At 41.2% G+C, this 16,835-nt stretch overlaps 1 protein-coding gene across 6 annotated transcripts in view; it reads right to left on the bottom strand.

Moving 5' to 3' along the window:
* The window catches only part of ACSL6 (acyl-CoA synthetase long chain family member 6), a 364,139-nt gene that overhangs the window by 47,332 nt on the left and 299,972 nt on the right, over positions 1 to 16,835 (bottom strand). For all 6 annotated transcript variants that reach the window (XM_077265964.1, XM_077265965.1, XM_077265970.1 and 3 more), the window contains 4 exons: positions 16,685 to 16,757; positions 15,592 to 15,680; positions 13,832 to 13,948; positions 12,503 to 12,646 (listed from right to left, as the gene is read on the bottom strand). In XM_077265964.1, coding sequence (XP_077122079.1) covers positions 12,503 to 12,646; positions 13,832 to 13,948; positions 15,592 to 15,680; positions 16,685 to 16,757 — 423 coding nt within the window. The remainder of the gene's footprint in view (positions 1 to 12,502; positions 12,647 to 13,831; positions 13,949 to 15,591; positions 15,681 to 16,684; positions 16,758 to 16,835) is intronic.

Raw genomic sequence — 16,835 nt, 5'->3', positions numbered from 1 at the left:
TATATTCTCTGGGGCTATATTATATTCTATGGGGGTTGTATTATATTATCTGGGGGGCTACATTATGTTCTATGGGTGGCTATATTATATTCTCTGGAGGCTACATTATATTCTGTGGGGGGCTGTATTATATTCTATGGGGAGGTGGGCCGTATTGTATTCTCTGGAGGGCTACATTATATTCTATGGGGGACTGTATTATATTCTCTGGGGGCTACATTATATTCTATGGAGGCAGCTGTATTATATTCTCTGGGGCTATATTATATATCTCTGGGGGGCTGTATTATATTCTCTGGGGGGCTACATTATATTCTATGGGGAGTTGGGCTGTATTATATTCTCTGGAGGGCTACATTATATTCTATGGGGGACTGTATTATATTCCCTGGGCCCGGGGCTACATTATATTCTATGGGGGGCTGTATTATATTCTCTGGGGCTATATTACATTCTATGGGGGCTGTATTATATTATCTGGGGGCTACATTATATTCTATGGGGAGCTGTATTATATTCTATGAGGGAGGATTGCATCATACTCTTTGATGGGGTTACATTATATTCTATGGGGAGGTGGGCTGTATTATATTCTCTGGGGGGCTACATTATATTCTATGGGGAGGTGGGCTGTATTATATTCTCTGGAGGGCTACATTATATTCTATAGGGGACTGCATTACATTCTCTGGGGGGGCTACATTATATTCTATGAGGGGGTTGTATTATATTCTCTTGGGCTACATTATATTCTATGGGGGGCTGTATTATATTCTATGAGGGAGGATTACATCATACTCTTTTATGGGGCGTGTCTGAGGAGTGTATTATACTATATGGAGGACTGAGGAATGTATTATACTATATGGAGGACTGAGGAGTGCATTACACTATATGGAGGACTGAGGAGTGTATTATACTATATGGAGGACTGAGGAATGTATTATACTATATGGAGGACTGAGGGGTGTATTATACTATATGGAGGACTGAGGAATGTATTATACTATATGGAGGACTGAGGAGTGCATTATACTATATGGAAGACTGAGGAGTGTATTATACTATATGGAGGACTGAGGAATGTATTATACTATATGGAGGACTGAGGGGTGTATTATACTATATGGAGGACTGAGGAGTGTATTATACTATATTGAGGACTGAGGAGTGTATTTTAATAAATGGAGGACTATGAGGAGTGTCTTATACTATATGGAGGACTGAGGAGTCTATTTTAATACATGGAGGACTATGAGGAGTGTATTTTAATATGTGGAGTACTATAGGGAGTGTATTATACGATAGGGAGTGTATTATACTATATGGAGGACTATGGGGTGTGTATTATACTATATGGAGGACTATGGGGCACATTATATTATATGGAGGACGCAAGTGTGAAACCAGTGACACTGGATGAGTGCAGCAGCGCGCTCCAAGTGTCAGTGTGGGTGCACACAATGTGGCTGCAGGTTCGCTCTGACGCCTGCTAATTGTCTGCTCTTGGCTTCACTTTGAACACCTTCAGTAAAGAGGAGGGGTGAATGAGCAGACAGCATGTCTCTATATCACTAGGTCTCTCCTCATTGAAGCCATGGTTAGGTCACCTATTTTAATCTCTTGATGACTTTGAAAAGCTGAAGGTGTTAAAAAATGCTCAAAAGACTGAACCTGTGAGCAGCAAGTGCAGACGCTCATTCTTTTAGAGTTTAATTAGTACTTTTTAAAGCGTTTTACAGAGTAGATGTTAGGGTTCGAGTTCCCGTCTCTGCACATCTCCGCTGCGGTCTCCCATTCTTCTCCTGCCGCAGTGGAGTCTGCTCAGCGGAGACGTCGGTCCCAGCATCTCGCTCAGTCTGACTCTGTACAGAGAGTTACTGCTGCTTTTCCTGCTTCTGCCGTTGAAGTCAGTGCTGGGCAGCGGCGAGCAGACGCTTCTGGGACTAAGTCCTGCTTTTCTCGTTCTGAGCATGCCCAGAGTAAGATCTCTCAGTGGAGATCGAGGGTCACATGATCAGACACTGCAGCTAAGGTCCTGTAGGTGCTCACGCTCTGTGGCAGCCTCTCATTGGTCCTTTCCGGAAGGTCCTGTACATGCTGCAACTATTTAAGGCTCGCATGGCCGCACGGCCATGCGCTAGTATTGCTCTTTATTTATGTACTTTGCGCCAGTGTGGTCTTGTATGAGTGTGTTCAGGGACCCAGCTGAAATAAGCCCCTAGAATGCTGGCACCTCCGGCGAGAAGTTTGTATGCTTGGGTATTCAGGGACCTGGCCGAAATAAGCCCCTAGAATGCTGGCACCTCTGGCGAGGAGTTTCGTGTGCATGCATGACCACTGACTGCTCTTGTTTAGGCAGTTAGCCTGTGCCACTGTGGAGTCTAACAGGGCGCAGTGCTTTGAGTTCACGGCTGCTCTGTGAAGTAACAGAGTTAGCTAACACCGCCATTTAGTTCCGCTATTTGCTAGCAGCAGGTTCTCCTGCACGGTGGACCCCGGGCTGCGAACGCATCTTTCATAATAAAATCTATATATTCATTTGGTGTGTTCCGCTAGCCCTAACAGTAGATCTGCCTTATATAGATGTCGTATGCACAGACTCAGTGTGTGACGTCAGTAAGGGGCGCGACCATGAAAAGTGCCTAGGGCAGCATGAAGGTCAAATACGGCCCTGGCTACGAGGACAGTAAACTTAAGAGATGATCATAGTACCATAAACTGGGACAATGTCCTCAGAAAAATAAAAGTGCACAAAGTAAATAGCACACTTTTATAAGCTTCCGCAATAGGATCTATGCAGAATACATACCCTATGGGCATGAACAAGCTAGAAATAGGAGGAAAACCGTAAAGGGCTAAATAAATGACAGAAATAAAACATTTTGAGAACTAAAGCAAGAGGGTAGTGAATAAATGATTACAGAGAGAAAAATAAATTGCGTAAAAAAGAAAAGTAGCAATGTTTGAGACAGCACAGCTTATTGCCAAAGAAAGTAAAATTAATCCAAAAATATTGTTCAACTACATAAACAATAAGAAACAAAAACAAAAAATAGTGTTGGCCCGCTCAAAAAATAATCTGGGTAAATTGGTGACAGATTATCTTTAATACATTTTTCTCTACAGTGTTTACAGAGGAAAATCCAATGACAAATGTAATAATCAGGAATACCATAAATTCTACTTTAACCCCATGATGACTTATGATGTATCGGTATTTCATATGGCGGTTCCCTTGAATTTGATGCGGGCTTGCATGCCGAGCCCTTATCTTTCTTAGCACATGACGTCTGATTTAATCAGCCATCAGGTGCTGCTAACAGCCATGCGTAGATCACAGCTCCACCCACGGCTATTAACCTGTTAATTCCTGCTGTCAATCTCTGACAGTGACATTTAACACGTGGGGGCAGGGAACGCGTCATTCCATCCGCCCATCAGCTTATCTATGATGTCTGCTGAAGACCACCATGCCTGTCATTACACACCTACTGTGAAAGCCAGCGTTTTGCTGGCATTCATAGGAGATCATGATTTTCTCTATGTACTCCCTGACGGGACTATTGGATACAGTAAAAAGATTAAAATAAAAAATAAAAAAAATACAAATATGAAAAAAAATAAGTTAAAACACAAAAGTTCAAATCACCGTTTGACCCCATTAAAAATAAAACAATTTAAAAAAATACACATTTGGTATCACTTTGTTAGTAAAAGTATGATCTATCAAAATATAAAATAAAATAATCTGATCGGTAGTAAACGGTGTAATGAACAAAAGAATCAAAACACCAGAGTATTTTTTTGGGCTGCTGCAACATTGGAATAAAATGCAATAAGAGGCAATCAAAACATCTTATCTATGCCAAAATGGTAGCAATAAAAATGCTCAGGATACAAAAAATAATTCCTCATACAGCCCCATATCCCAAAAACTGAAAAAGTTCTGGGTCTTGGAAAATGTTGACATAATAAAGTTTTTTGCTTTTTTTTAACGAATGTTAGAAAAAAAAAGTTCCACTTAAATAAAAAAAAAATCTTTGGTATCTATGCACTTGTACTGAACTGGAGAATCATGTTGCCAGGTCAGTCTTACCGTATAGTGAACATAGTAAATAAAAAAAAATATACAATTGTAAAATGTCACTTTTTTTTTAAATGTCAACGCACTTGGATTTTTTTCCTGCTTCCTGCCAGTGTGTCACATGATAAAATGAATGGTCTCATTCAAAAGTACAACTTATCTTGTAAAAAAACAAGCCCTCATACGGCTATATTGATGGAAAAAATTAAAAAATTATGGCTCTTGGGTTAAATGTCATCTGCTCAACCCGTGCTTCAAAATCAATAAATTTGACAAATCATAGGTCCCTAATGGTATTTACTCTCAAGTTCTGCAGGAATTAAGTACAGTGATAGAGAAACAATCATTTCTACTATTTAGTTATACAATACGTCTTTGTGTGCATCTTCGAGTGCAGCTTTTATGCATACGTTAGAGATATATAGAAATGTCATAGAAGTATCCAGAAAGAGCTACACTGTTTATTAACTGTGCTTACCTTTTTAACTTCATACAATTACACTTTCACCATGCTTACCTATGCCATTACAATTTTTGCCCCACTATTACCCTACTTCGCTATCCCCAAACCACAGCACTGTCCAAACAAATAATTATGTCACCCTCCATATCTAACCTCATCTGCAGACCTACTCCCTTCACAAATCCCTTCTCCTAAAACGCAAAACAAGAAATCTACTCTCCTTTTCTCACACCCTGCCCCTGTCTCTACTTCTTTTCGCTGCTAGCGATTTATTCCCTAACCCTGGACCTCAACGGCTGATACTCCCATTAATTCTCCCTTCTATCACTCCCAAACCTACTAGAAACCACTTCAATCTATGCAGTATCAAACCCATTCCTTTGACCACCATCTGCTGCGCCCTTTCTCTCAAGTGCTTTGGAATACCCATTTTGTCTGCAATAAGCTATAAGTCGTTCACCCTTTTTCTCTTAGCTTATCCAAGTAGCTTTCATATACCGCACCCCAGGCTAGGCCACTGCCGCTATTAATCACTTCACCTGGCTTCTACACTTTTTGCTGACACTTCCACCATTATCATGGACGTCTTCAACATCCCCACTGACACCCGCCAGCCTGCAGCCTCCAATCTCCTGACCCTTGCTTCATTCTTTGGTCTTACTCGGTGGTCCTCTGCAGCTACCCACACAGACCGACATACACTAGACTCTATGCTCCCTATCCAGCCTCACAACCTTACCTCTCCCCCATCTGAACACCATCTACTCACTTTCTCATCACTGCCCTCATGTTCAGAAACTATTACACCCCAGCAGAAACCTTGCACAACTAGGCATTCACACGCTCTCCAACTCTATTCTATCGCTGTCCTTCATATCTTCACTCCACGACACAGACAGTGTCACGGTTCTCTACAACACCACACTGGCATCAGCTGTTGACTCAGTCGCCCCTCTCATGCATGACAGAGTGCAAAAAATCAATAGACAACCCTGGCACAATAACCTCACTAAAAAGATTTTTCAAGTATCCAGGGTTGCGGAGCAGTTCTGGAAGAAAACACACTTGCAAGATAACTTAATCGTATTCAAAACAGCAACTTTCACATACAAATCATCCCTCAGCTCTGCTAAACAGGTCTATTTGACAACACTTGTATTTTCTTTATCCCACAACCCCAAAAAACAGTTATTCAACACTTTTAACTTCCTCCTCCACCCTCCACTGCCTCCTCCAACATCCCTCATCTCTGCAGAAGACTTAGCTGCACATTTAAAAAATAAGGTTGACCAAACAAGGCAAGTCTTTACTGCCCATCCACCACAACCCCTAAGTATGAAATACCACTGTCCCTCCACCATAACCTTCCTCCCAATCATTGCTGAAGGAGAGCTCACTCATCTCCTCTCCAAATTGCAGCTCACCACTTGTGTACTTGACCCCATCCCATTAGACCTCCTCCCCAACCTCATCACCATGCTAATTCCGGCCCCAACCCATCTTTTCAACCTATCACTAACCTCAAGTACCTTCCTTTCTGATTTCAAACATGCCACAATCAAGTCTGTTCTGAAGAAGTTATCCCTCAACTCGACCTCTACATCCAGCTATCGCCCCAGTACACTGTTCCCGTTCGCCACAAACTCCTCGAACAGCGACATATGTCCATGCTGAACTTTCCTCTCAGCTCTCATCTAACTCACTCTTTAATGATTTACAATTCGACTTCTGTCCCCACCATTCCACTGAAACTGCCCTGACCAAAATTACGACTTACTTAGAAGAAAAGCTAACAGACAATTCTTTATGCTCCTCCTTCTAGACCTGTCATCTGCCTTCAACACAGTGGACCATTCCCTCCTACTACAAATCCTCTCTTCCCTTGGAGTCAAAGACCTTGCCCTCTCCTGGACCTCCACATACCTCTGAATCCTCACATTTAGTGTCTCCCATTCCCACACTACCCCCTCATTCTGCTTTCTCTCTGTTGGTGTCCCTCAAGGTTCTGTTCTGGGAACCCTACTCTACTAAATCTATACCTTTGGCCTGGGACAACTCATAAAGTCCTATGGCTTCCAGTACCACCTATACACTGAAGATACTCAGATCAACCTCTCTGGCCCAGATGTCACCTCTCTGCTGTCCAGAATTCCAGAGTGTCTATAAACCATATCCTCCTCCTCATCACGCTTCATAAAGCTCAACATGGACAAAATAGAACTCATCATCTTTCTTCCATCTCACCTAACTCCCTTACCTGATCTATCTATCACAATAAATTATATTACGCTTTCTCTGGTACCGAAAATCTGCTGCGTTGGAGTAACACTCGACTCTGCCCTGTGCTTCAAACCACACATCCAAGCTCTTTCCTCCTCTTGCCGCTTAAAACTCAAAAATATTTCCAGAATCCATCCTTTCCTCAACCATAAATCAACAAAAATGTTATTGCATACCCTCATGGTCTCCCGCCTCAACTACTGCAATATCCTCCTCTGTGGCCTCCCTGCTAACACTCTGGCACCGCTGCCGTCCATCCTTAACCCCTTCACATCCAAGCCTGTTTTCACATTCTTGACCAGGCTAAATTTTCCAATTCTGACCAGTGTAATTTTATGTGTTTTAACTCTGGAATTCTTAGACAGATGCCACTGATTCTGATTCTCTTTTTTCATTACATATTGTACTTCATTATAGTGATACCATTTGTTCGATATGACTTGGGATTATTTGTAAAAAAAAAAAATCGGAAATTTGGCAGAAAATTTGGGAAATTTTAAAACTTTCAATTTTTAGGCCATTAAACCAGTGAGTTATGTCACACAGAAACGTTAAAAAATAACATTTCCCACATGTCTACTTTACATCAGCACAATTTTTGAAACAAAAAAAAGGGTTTGAAGGGTTAAAAGTTAACCAGCAATTTCTAATTTTTCCAACAAAATTTCCAAAACCATTTTTTAGGCACTACATCACATGTGAAGTAACTTTGAGGGGTCTATATAACAGGAAATACCCAAAAGTGACACCATTATAAAAACTACACATCTCAAATAACTCAAAACCACATTCAAGAAATGTATTAACCCTTCAGGTGCTTCATAAAAACTGATGCAATATGGAAGGAAAAAATGAACATTTCACTTTTTTTGACAAAAATTTAATTTTAGAGCGGACAGCGTGGAGAGCCCCTGATGTGCCTAAACCCCCCACAAGTGACCCTATTTTGCAAACTAGACCCTTCAAGGAACTTATCTAAATGTGTAGTAAGCACTTTGAACCCCCAGGTGCTTCACAGAAGTTTACAACGTTGAGCCGTGAAAATAAAAAATCGAATTTTTTCCACAAAAATGTTCTTTTAGCTCCATATGATTTATTCTCCCAAGGGTAACAGGAGAAAATGGACCCCAAAAATTGTTGTATGATTTCTTCTGAGTAAGCAGATAACCCATATGTGGGGGAAATCTATTGTTTGGGCACACGGCAGGGCTCAGAAGGGAAGGAGCATCATTTGATTTTTTTGAATGCAAAATTGACTGGAATAGAAAGCGAACGCCAAGTCACATTTGCAGAGCTCCTGATGTGTGTAAACAGTGGAAACCCCCCAACGAATCATGTCGCCATTGAAGAGCCCTTGATGTGGCAAAACAATGGAAACCGTCCACAAGTGACTCTATATTTGAACTAATCTAGTGTTTCCTGGTATGTGGCATATGTAAGCTGTGTAGTATACGTCAGGTTGGTATACATGAGTTGCATAGTGTACGCCAGGTTGGCATAAGTGAGTTGTGTAGAGTGCATCAGGTTTGCATACGTGAGTTGTGTAGTATACGTCAGTTTAATATACATGAGTTGCATAGTGTATGTCAGGTTAGCATAAGTTAGTTGTGTAAGTCAGAAATTAATTTAGTAGTCATGGATGTGAGGTACAGTTTGAAGCATTCTTTTATAAACAGGCCAGGTTTGTCAGGGCAGGTGTAGTATTGATAATATTTGCGTATCCCCCTTTTGCAACTCACTCGGCACCTCTTTTGTGACCTTCCTTTCTTTGGGGGACCTCACCAGGGAAATGTTGGCCTGGTGCAATACGAGCACCTTAATTTCTGGAAGTACTGGGGCTGGCTCCTTCCTGACCTTCAAAGATCAGAGCCTTGATCACTTTCATCATGAAACTGAAGGTACATTCCGGTCTGGCCTGTACATCATGATAGCACGTATGCGTTATACATTGCCATGTGTACAATGTTCATATCCAGCTTCTTGTACTACAACTTGGCTTTTCTCATGGCACTGTACAGCTGGAGGGCATGATCAGCTCCCCCCGTGCTCTTGTTGTACCCCAATAGACAGTATGGTTTGGTGGCCTGTGTAGAGGTACCTCATAAAGTGGTGGGGGTGCTGCCATCACCATGTATAGTGGTCAAGTAAAGATCATCTTTCTTGTCCTTGTACATGATCACCAGCATGTTGTCTTAACTTTGGGCTCTCATCTCAGTCTTTATGAGCAGCTGCCCAAATAGCATCTTAGGGAGGCCTATCTGATTTTTGTGGACAGTACCACATGCAGTGGTAGCTTGCGCAGAGAGGGACTTGAAGAGTGGAATGCTGGTATAAAAGTTATCTACAAAGAGGTGATAACCTTGATACAGCAGTGGGTGCACCAAATCCCACACAATTTCCCTCTCATTCCCAGGACAGGGGAACATTCACGGTGTTCAACCCGGGTATCTTTCTCTTCATAAGCTCTAAACCTGTGAGTGCACCCTGAGGTACTCTCACACAGCTTGCAGGGTTTAATTCCATATCTGGTCCTCTTACTGGGCAGGTATTGCAGGAATTTGAGCCGCCTCTTGAAACATATTAGGTATTCATCCACACAAATGTCCCCTTGGGGAACGTACACCTCAACAAACTTGTTGCTGAAGTGATCAATGGCCGGCCGAACTTTGGAAAGTTGGTCAAAGTTGGAGTCATCTCGGGGAGAACATTGTGCTTTATCACTGTAATGCAAAAATTTGTGGATTGCCTCAAATTATTTAGGGCAATAGCCATTCGGAATACAGGAGTGTTATACAAAACGTCAAAACTCCAATATTGCCTATGTTCTGGCTTCACTGAGACAATGTGAAAGACAAGGCCCCAAAACATTTTCATTTCTACTTTGTCCAGTTAGAAAATCATGAAGGGCAGTTTTGTGCCAAAAAGTGCTGGGTGTACAAATTTATCTGGGCCACCATGAGGTTTACAAAATCCTCAGAGGAGAGACTCTGATGGTGTCAAGTTTGATTCCTCATTGTGCCACAAAATCAGGAATCGGTGGCTCATAATCTTTGTGTGGTGAGGTCCATACTTGGTCAGTAATGGCGGGCATTGGTTCAGTTTCTGTTCTGTGGTATCTGCGTGATATCACTTGAGGAAGAGGAGGAGGGTAAAATATAAAGGAAGGTGGTATTCTCTCCCTCAATATCCTCCGCTCAATTCAATGATTGGGGTGAGCATGACATTCTTTCACGTATGCGGTGTTTGTGTGTGTACCAAATTTTATTTAGATGTGTGTGTGTTTTGTAAACTTTTTTATTTAGAGGATAAAAAATAAGAAAAGAATCTAGAAACCAAAAAAAATGAAAATATAAAAATTTGGTAAGTAAAATAAAAATGACTAAGTGTCCACAACTATGTGACACTAACCTTTACTATATTCAGTAAAAAATACTGCAGTAGTTCCCAATTGCTACAGTATATTTTTACTGTTCCTTAATGTAGTCCTATCAACTAATCTAATTGAAAAAAAAGCAACAACCAGAGGCTGATCAGTGATGTGTGTCACTGAACAGCGTTTGACGACTGTAGGACGCCCACACGGATGCGATTCTTTTTTTCCACACTATTTAACACGAACTCTAACTATTCAATGAAGAATACTGTAGTTGCCAATTACTACCATATATTTTTACTGTTTCTAATCTAGTCAAATCAACCAGTCTAAACTATTTTTTTGCTTCTTTTTATGCTTTACTATCTGACACTAATCCTAAATAAATTCAGTACAACATACTGTAGTAGACGCCAATTACTATAATATATTTTTACTGCCATAATCTAGTCCTATCAACTAGTGTAAATTATTTTTTTTAATTCATTTTTCACACAAAAAAACAACAACTGGAGGCAAATAAATTTCCGACCGGTGCTCAACGGCTGTAGGACGCACGCACGGATGTGGTGCAAAAGGGATAAAAAAGTTATTCTCAATATCTAGTATGGGTGCCTATCAGTGGTGATCAGCGGCTTGGTGGCTGTAGGATGCACACACTGAAGTGGTGCAAAGGGGGGAGGGGCACAGATAGGGACAAAAAAATTCCTGGAAAACAGTGAGCACAAGTGCCGACCAGTGATTTGTGCCACTGAACAGCGCTCGGCGGCTGCAGGACACATGAACAAAAAACCTCCCAAAAATTGAGTGATCAAGTAATGATCAGCAATCAAGTGCTCGGTGGTAGAAGGGGGGATGAAGAGGGTGTTAGAGAGAGGGAGAGAGGAAAAAAGAAATGAAAAGGGGGAGAGTGATATTGGGGTGGATTAGGAAAGATCAGGGATCAGTGAAAGATCAGGAACATCTTCTTTCATCTTCCAGGAATCATAGGAACATCAGCAGCAGTGATGGCACAGGCTTTAAAAAGTATGCGACACCATAAGGTCCAGCACAGAGTGACAGAACAGCAGAATGGCCATACTGCACATGTCTAAAACTAGAATGAGGAAGTGCAGCTTTAATTCTTGGGGTACAGCGTCTTCATAATTTTAGTAATGGAGCAGAGTGGTATATTAACTTTATTAATGGTGCACAGTGGTATATTAACTTTATTAATGGTGCACAGTGGCATATTAATGGTATTTTAATAGGCACAGTGGCATATGAAAGACACTCTGGTTTAAGAATTAAAGTTTACAGTTACTCCATGAGCAAAACTCTGCTCAGAAAAGTCCTAATAAATGAATGCTGTAATCACTGTATGATCTATATGACCATTCTTATTTGTGAAACAACTCTCAGCTTATCCTAAGCTTATACTGGGATGTTTAGTTACACATGGTACAAATATACAGAATATGGCAGGTCTCTACAAAATCTGGGTTCGGAGGTTTGTTAATTCCCCCCCCCCCCCCCCATGCATATGTGCAGAATTCCTAAGTACACCTCTCCATACATGGTCCTCCCTTAGGACTCATTCAGACTTCCGTCTTTATCACATATGAGAAAAATGAAGCGCTTATTTTGATCAGCGTATGTCATAGTTTGATCAGAGTGTTATCAGTTTTTCTCATCTGTGGAGAAAAAAAAATTTTCTCCACCTTCTCCTTTCTGACAGTCAGTGGAAATTGGACAGCACTTGAATGTCAAGAGAGTGCAGTCCAATTTTTTCAAGAAATCATTGACTTGCATTGCTGCTTTTGACCGACACTCGGATCAAAACTGGACATGTCTCTGTGATATTCCGCAGTCCGCTCAGTCCACAAAAAATCACAGACGCATGAATGATTCCGTAGGCTATCACAAGAATGAGAGCTTTCCATGAAGACCACAGATAGTGCTCATATGAGAAAATCAAATGTCTGAAAGAGGCCCTATTATGCACAGAGTCCTCCATTAGCATCTTTACCATTGTTCTTTATTACATGCTGTATCTTACATTAGCATATATAGCACTGTCCTTTATTACTTGCTGTTTCCGTCATTAGCATATATAGCATTGTCCTTTATTACATGGTGTTTCCTTCATTAGCATGTATAGCATTGTCCTTTATTACATGCTGTATCCTTCATTATTATATATAGCATTGTCCTTTATTACATGCTGTATCCTTCATTAGTATATATAGCATTGTCAGTTATCACACAGTGTCCTCCATTAGGCTGAACACAACAAACATATTGCTGAAGATGTGCTTACCTGCAGACTGTCCCCATGAACATATATTTGGGACACAGGCTCACTGCGTATATAAATGTTTTCAATTTTCTCTGGTGCAATGTACTCCCCTTGTGCAAGTTTAAAGATATGTTTTTTTCGGTCTATGATTTTTAGTGTACCATTCTAAATTCAAGAGAAAATATAAGATGTTAAGATAACAACAGTCTTCTGATGCCAGGTTATATAAATTGTATCCTTTTCTACCCCAAATCTAAGGATGCATTTACACTGCGTGATACGCAGCATTAAACAACCACCGACCGGCAACATATTTGCAGGTTGGCGGTTGGTTCACAACCTACTTACACAGGCAGACTGTGCCTCAGATGTGCACAAAACGATCTGTAATAGGTCATTCAACGCAAACAGGCTGCCATCCTTCTCGGCACCTCAGGTCCTTTTTAGGCCTCCTCAACACGTCTATACAAAACAGTACGTGAAAAAAACGATACTGGTGCCATTAGTGTTTTCCATCAGTATTTTCCATCAGTGTGTCATCCATGTGTCCGCTTTTACCATCATTGTCATCAGTGTTTATCCAGTATGCATAAAGAAATAAATACATTACAAAGCTTCTCCTATACACTGTACACTGATGCCATCCATGAGCCAAGTCATCCGTGCTGCTGGAAAAAAAAATGGACATTCTCCACGTGTTTGGCACTGACACACAGTCCATGTAAAAATACGGACATGTGAATAGCACCTTAAGACATAATGGGTACGTGTGTGATCCATGAACACAGAACAATGCTGAGAACGGTGATCTCTTTGGCTTCTTTAGACTGCACTATTATTATGAAACAAACTGTCCTATATTCCTGGGAATTCTCGCTCACAAAATCGTGCCATGTAAATGCACCTTAAGACCACCTAGTTCTTTGCTACAAGTAAATGACACCTTTGGGAATCCTTGCTATCAAGTACATATTCTGCTAGGTGACTTACCAGATGCAAGATTCTCTGGTATTGTACAATGCTATAAATATACAATCATTCTTCAGTTACTATATTCATTCCTACAAAAATAATTATCCTCATCTGACATTTTGATAGTACAAAACAGTAGTAAAGACGCAGATTCTGGAAATAGGAATTCTGGCAACGGCTTCACATTTGCAGGTGATTTATATGGCTGGGCCGGAACAATTGCTGTTCAGCAAAATCCATTGTGTTCAATTTTCAGGTTCATTCACAAATATACAGGGGGCCTTTATATGGGAAAAGTAGGGATAGCCCCCCAAAAGAGGGCTAAACTCTGTATGAATCAATTCTAGTTTGTTAAACATTGGTAAATCAGTTACTTACCGTTAGCCACCTTCCAATATCTCCAGTGTAAAGCCAGCCATCCTCATCTAAAGCCTCTGCTGTCTTTTCTTTATCTTTAAGGTAGCCTTTGAATACATTGGGTCCTTTTACACATATCTGAAAGAAAGACATTGATAGCCTAAAGTACTGATAACACTGAAAGTGTACCTATCACTCCAGGTCACTTCAGAATAATGAAGCGCTGAAGCCACAGGGAAGCACTTTAAATTCGCAAGAATATTGGGTGTCTCAGAGTTCGGACCCCAAGTGGATATTACGTTCTGGCATGTGCTAGTCCTGAACTTACTGAGGAAATGTAATGACAACCGTAAGAGTTAAATCCCCTTTTTTGTAGTGTAAGATGATATGCTATACTTGAATATGTTTTACACATGGGGTCTGTTGGTGTGGAGGTATCAACATGAACTATGTGCTATGGGCGCAGGATATAATTGAGCTACATGGTGGCAACTTGTGCGCAATGTTCTCTCTATGGTGGGTCCTTGCTTGCTCTGGTTCCCTCATTGAGATGCGGCGCACTCGTGTGGCTTCATGATAGCTCTCCTAGCGCTGATGGTATGAGCTAGGTGCCTTGGAGCGACTGAATGGTGGTGCGTGCGCATTGTGAGATGGGGCGGGCCCTTGCCGTGGGCGTGCGGTGGGGCGTTCCCTGTGTTCCGTGCCCTGGCGCACTCCCGTGGGTGCCTGTTTGGGCGGCCTGGGGTTGGCGCTTGCGCTCGGGGCAATGGGGGCGTACCGCTGCTGCGGTCATGTGACGGGTGCTAGTCCGATGCTCCGGGCGCCTGCGCTCCTGAGGTATGCCCTGGCTGGATCATAGTGACCCGGTAGGACTATATAGGTATATTTAATGGGGTTACTGATCAGTGGAAAAAGGCCTTTATGGATTGGATACAACGGCGGGGTGGTTTTACACTGGATAAGGTGATAGGCTATTCCTGTATTCGGCGCCATGATCCTGGATTGGACACTGCAAGGATGCTATGTGGTCACCGGTTGGTCGGTGGTCCCTATGGAGATGAAGACACAGGAAGTGGATACATCAGCTGGAAACGGATTTTGTAAGGGATCTTTGGAGTTATTATGCATTTTGATGTTTTTATTGTGGGAAATTGTATAGATTCACTGTATTATGTAATTATCTAGATCTGATGTCTATTTTTATATGTCACAGTTGTTGTTTATGTGGTGTGGGCTGTACTGGGTGGTGATTGGTGCACTGTGTGGCATCCACACTACTTAAGGCAGCCCATTTTGCTATATTGTATGCTTGATAAAGACCAGTCTATGGTCGAAACGTCGCTGCTATGTTTTATATGGCTTAATAAATACTTTGAAGACTTCTACACCTGGATGGAGCGCTGTTCATTTATATATTGATGGTCTTGGAATATCCAGGAAGGTTCCCTGGATGAGGAACGGGCGCCCCAGATAAGTGAGTGCTGTCAGCCCCTTCTGTATTTTCTGTGAACCGTAAGAGTTGTGCGTCCATATTCTTTTCATGTATGACTTCATAATATTTAATAACGGTAGTTTCCCTTAACTATACACTAAAGGGAAATTTTTACAATTCCTTTGGTAAATATCCTTCAAAATTGGATAATTTAATACACATTTATTTCAAACCACGAAAAAAATCAGCAAGTAATTTTCGATACTGAAAATAGCATAATTTGTGATTTTCATTCGAAACATTGTTAAATCAGTGGCAACTGGAGTGTAAATTCAGACATAGTACATACCTCCCCTTCTCCTTTTGAAGCAAAGTAATTCATGTCCTCCACATCAACTAGTTTGATAAAATTACACGGTAGTGGGGCACCAACATGTCCTGCAAATGGCACGCAAGTATTGTAAAAAACAAGATAATGCAGTTTTTGTCAAGTATCTTGCAATACACCTGAGTAATGTCTATTATGCATTAATAGTAATATTTGATAAGTATTGTACACAAAAGATACTACCAAGGAATGAAAAGAGCTCATTGTCTTCTGGGTATAGAAAGCTTCTGAAGTAGACTAGAAGGAGTCTTTGATGGACAAACATCTGACTTACAAATGTCGGATATTACAAAAATAATAATAATTTACCCACCTCACTATTGACCTCTCTGCCCGCTGTCTGGTTCTCTTTTTTCCACCGTCACGCACAACAACTTTGCCCTCTTCATTATAAACCAGAACTACAGGCTGCATCCAGGCAACACAACCTTATTATGAGCAGTAAGCTCTGGCCTGGTCACGGCCAGAAGTTCTGGCCTATAGTGAAGTGGTCAGTGATGAAATGTGCCCAACGATGGAAAGAAGAGGACCGGACAGCGAGGTGAGTATTGATTTAAAGAAAAAAAAATAATACTCACCTCTCTGGCCACCCTGCTGCTCATCAACTGGTCCTCTTCTTTCCGAAGTTGCATGCCACATTTCCAAGGCTCAATCCCGATCTAGGCCCTGGAGTTCACTATGCGTCATAAATTTGTGATGTTGAATCTAACAGGTTTCATCTACTTCCACCTTCTTCAATTTGGTTGTCCAACTCTATAGATACTCCATTTCGACTTATAGACTGGGGCAATATTCCATGCAAAAATTAATTAAAGATTTAAACAAATTTGCCTTGCATAGAAGTAAAAAACCTCAATGGAAACAGCATGTGTCCACATGCCCCACACAGATTTTGTGTAGTCCATGCGTTGGTGACTCAGAAATGTTTTAGTGGCACAATGAGGACTACACAATAATAGGCAGGTAGTTAAAGTATGCTGGCTGATTGATGTAAATCATGTGTACTGAATCCTCTGAACTTACTAAAATTAAAAATTAAAAAAATGAGTCCAACCTGAGGTCCAGTCTCCAGGTGTTGTGAATGTGCACCCAGCTGTGCATTCTGTCTGTCCATATCCTTCATATACCTGTTGTATGCATAATTCAATATTGATATTAGAAATGTCTAAAGAATGTCTAAAGAAACAAGTAACCGCACTAGCAAT

This window comes from Ranitomeya variabilis, chromosome 5 (assembly GCF_051348905.1).
Source record: "Ranitomeya variabilis isolate aRanVar5 chromosome 5, aRanVar5.hap1, whole genome shotgun sequence".
In the NCBI taxonomy this organism is placed as follows: Eukaryota; Metazoa; Chordata; class Amphibia; order Anura; family Dendrobatidae; genus Ranitomeya; species Ranitomeya variabilis.
This window is presented reverse-complemented; position numbering and strand designations above follow the sequence as displayed.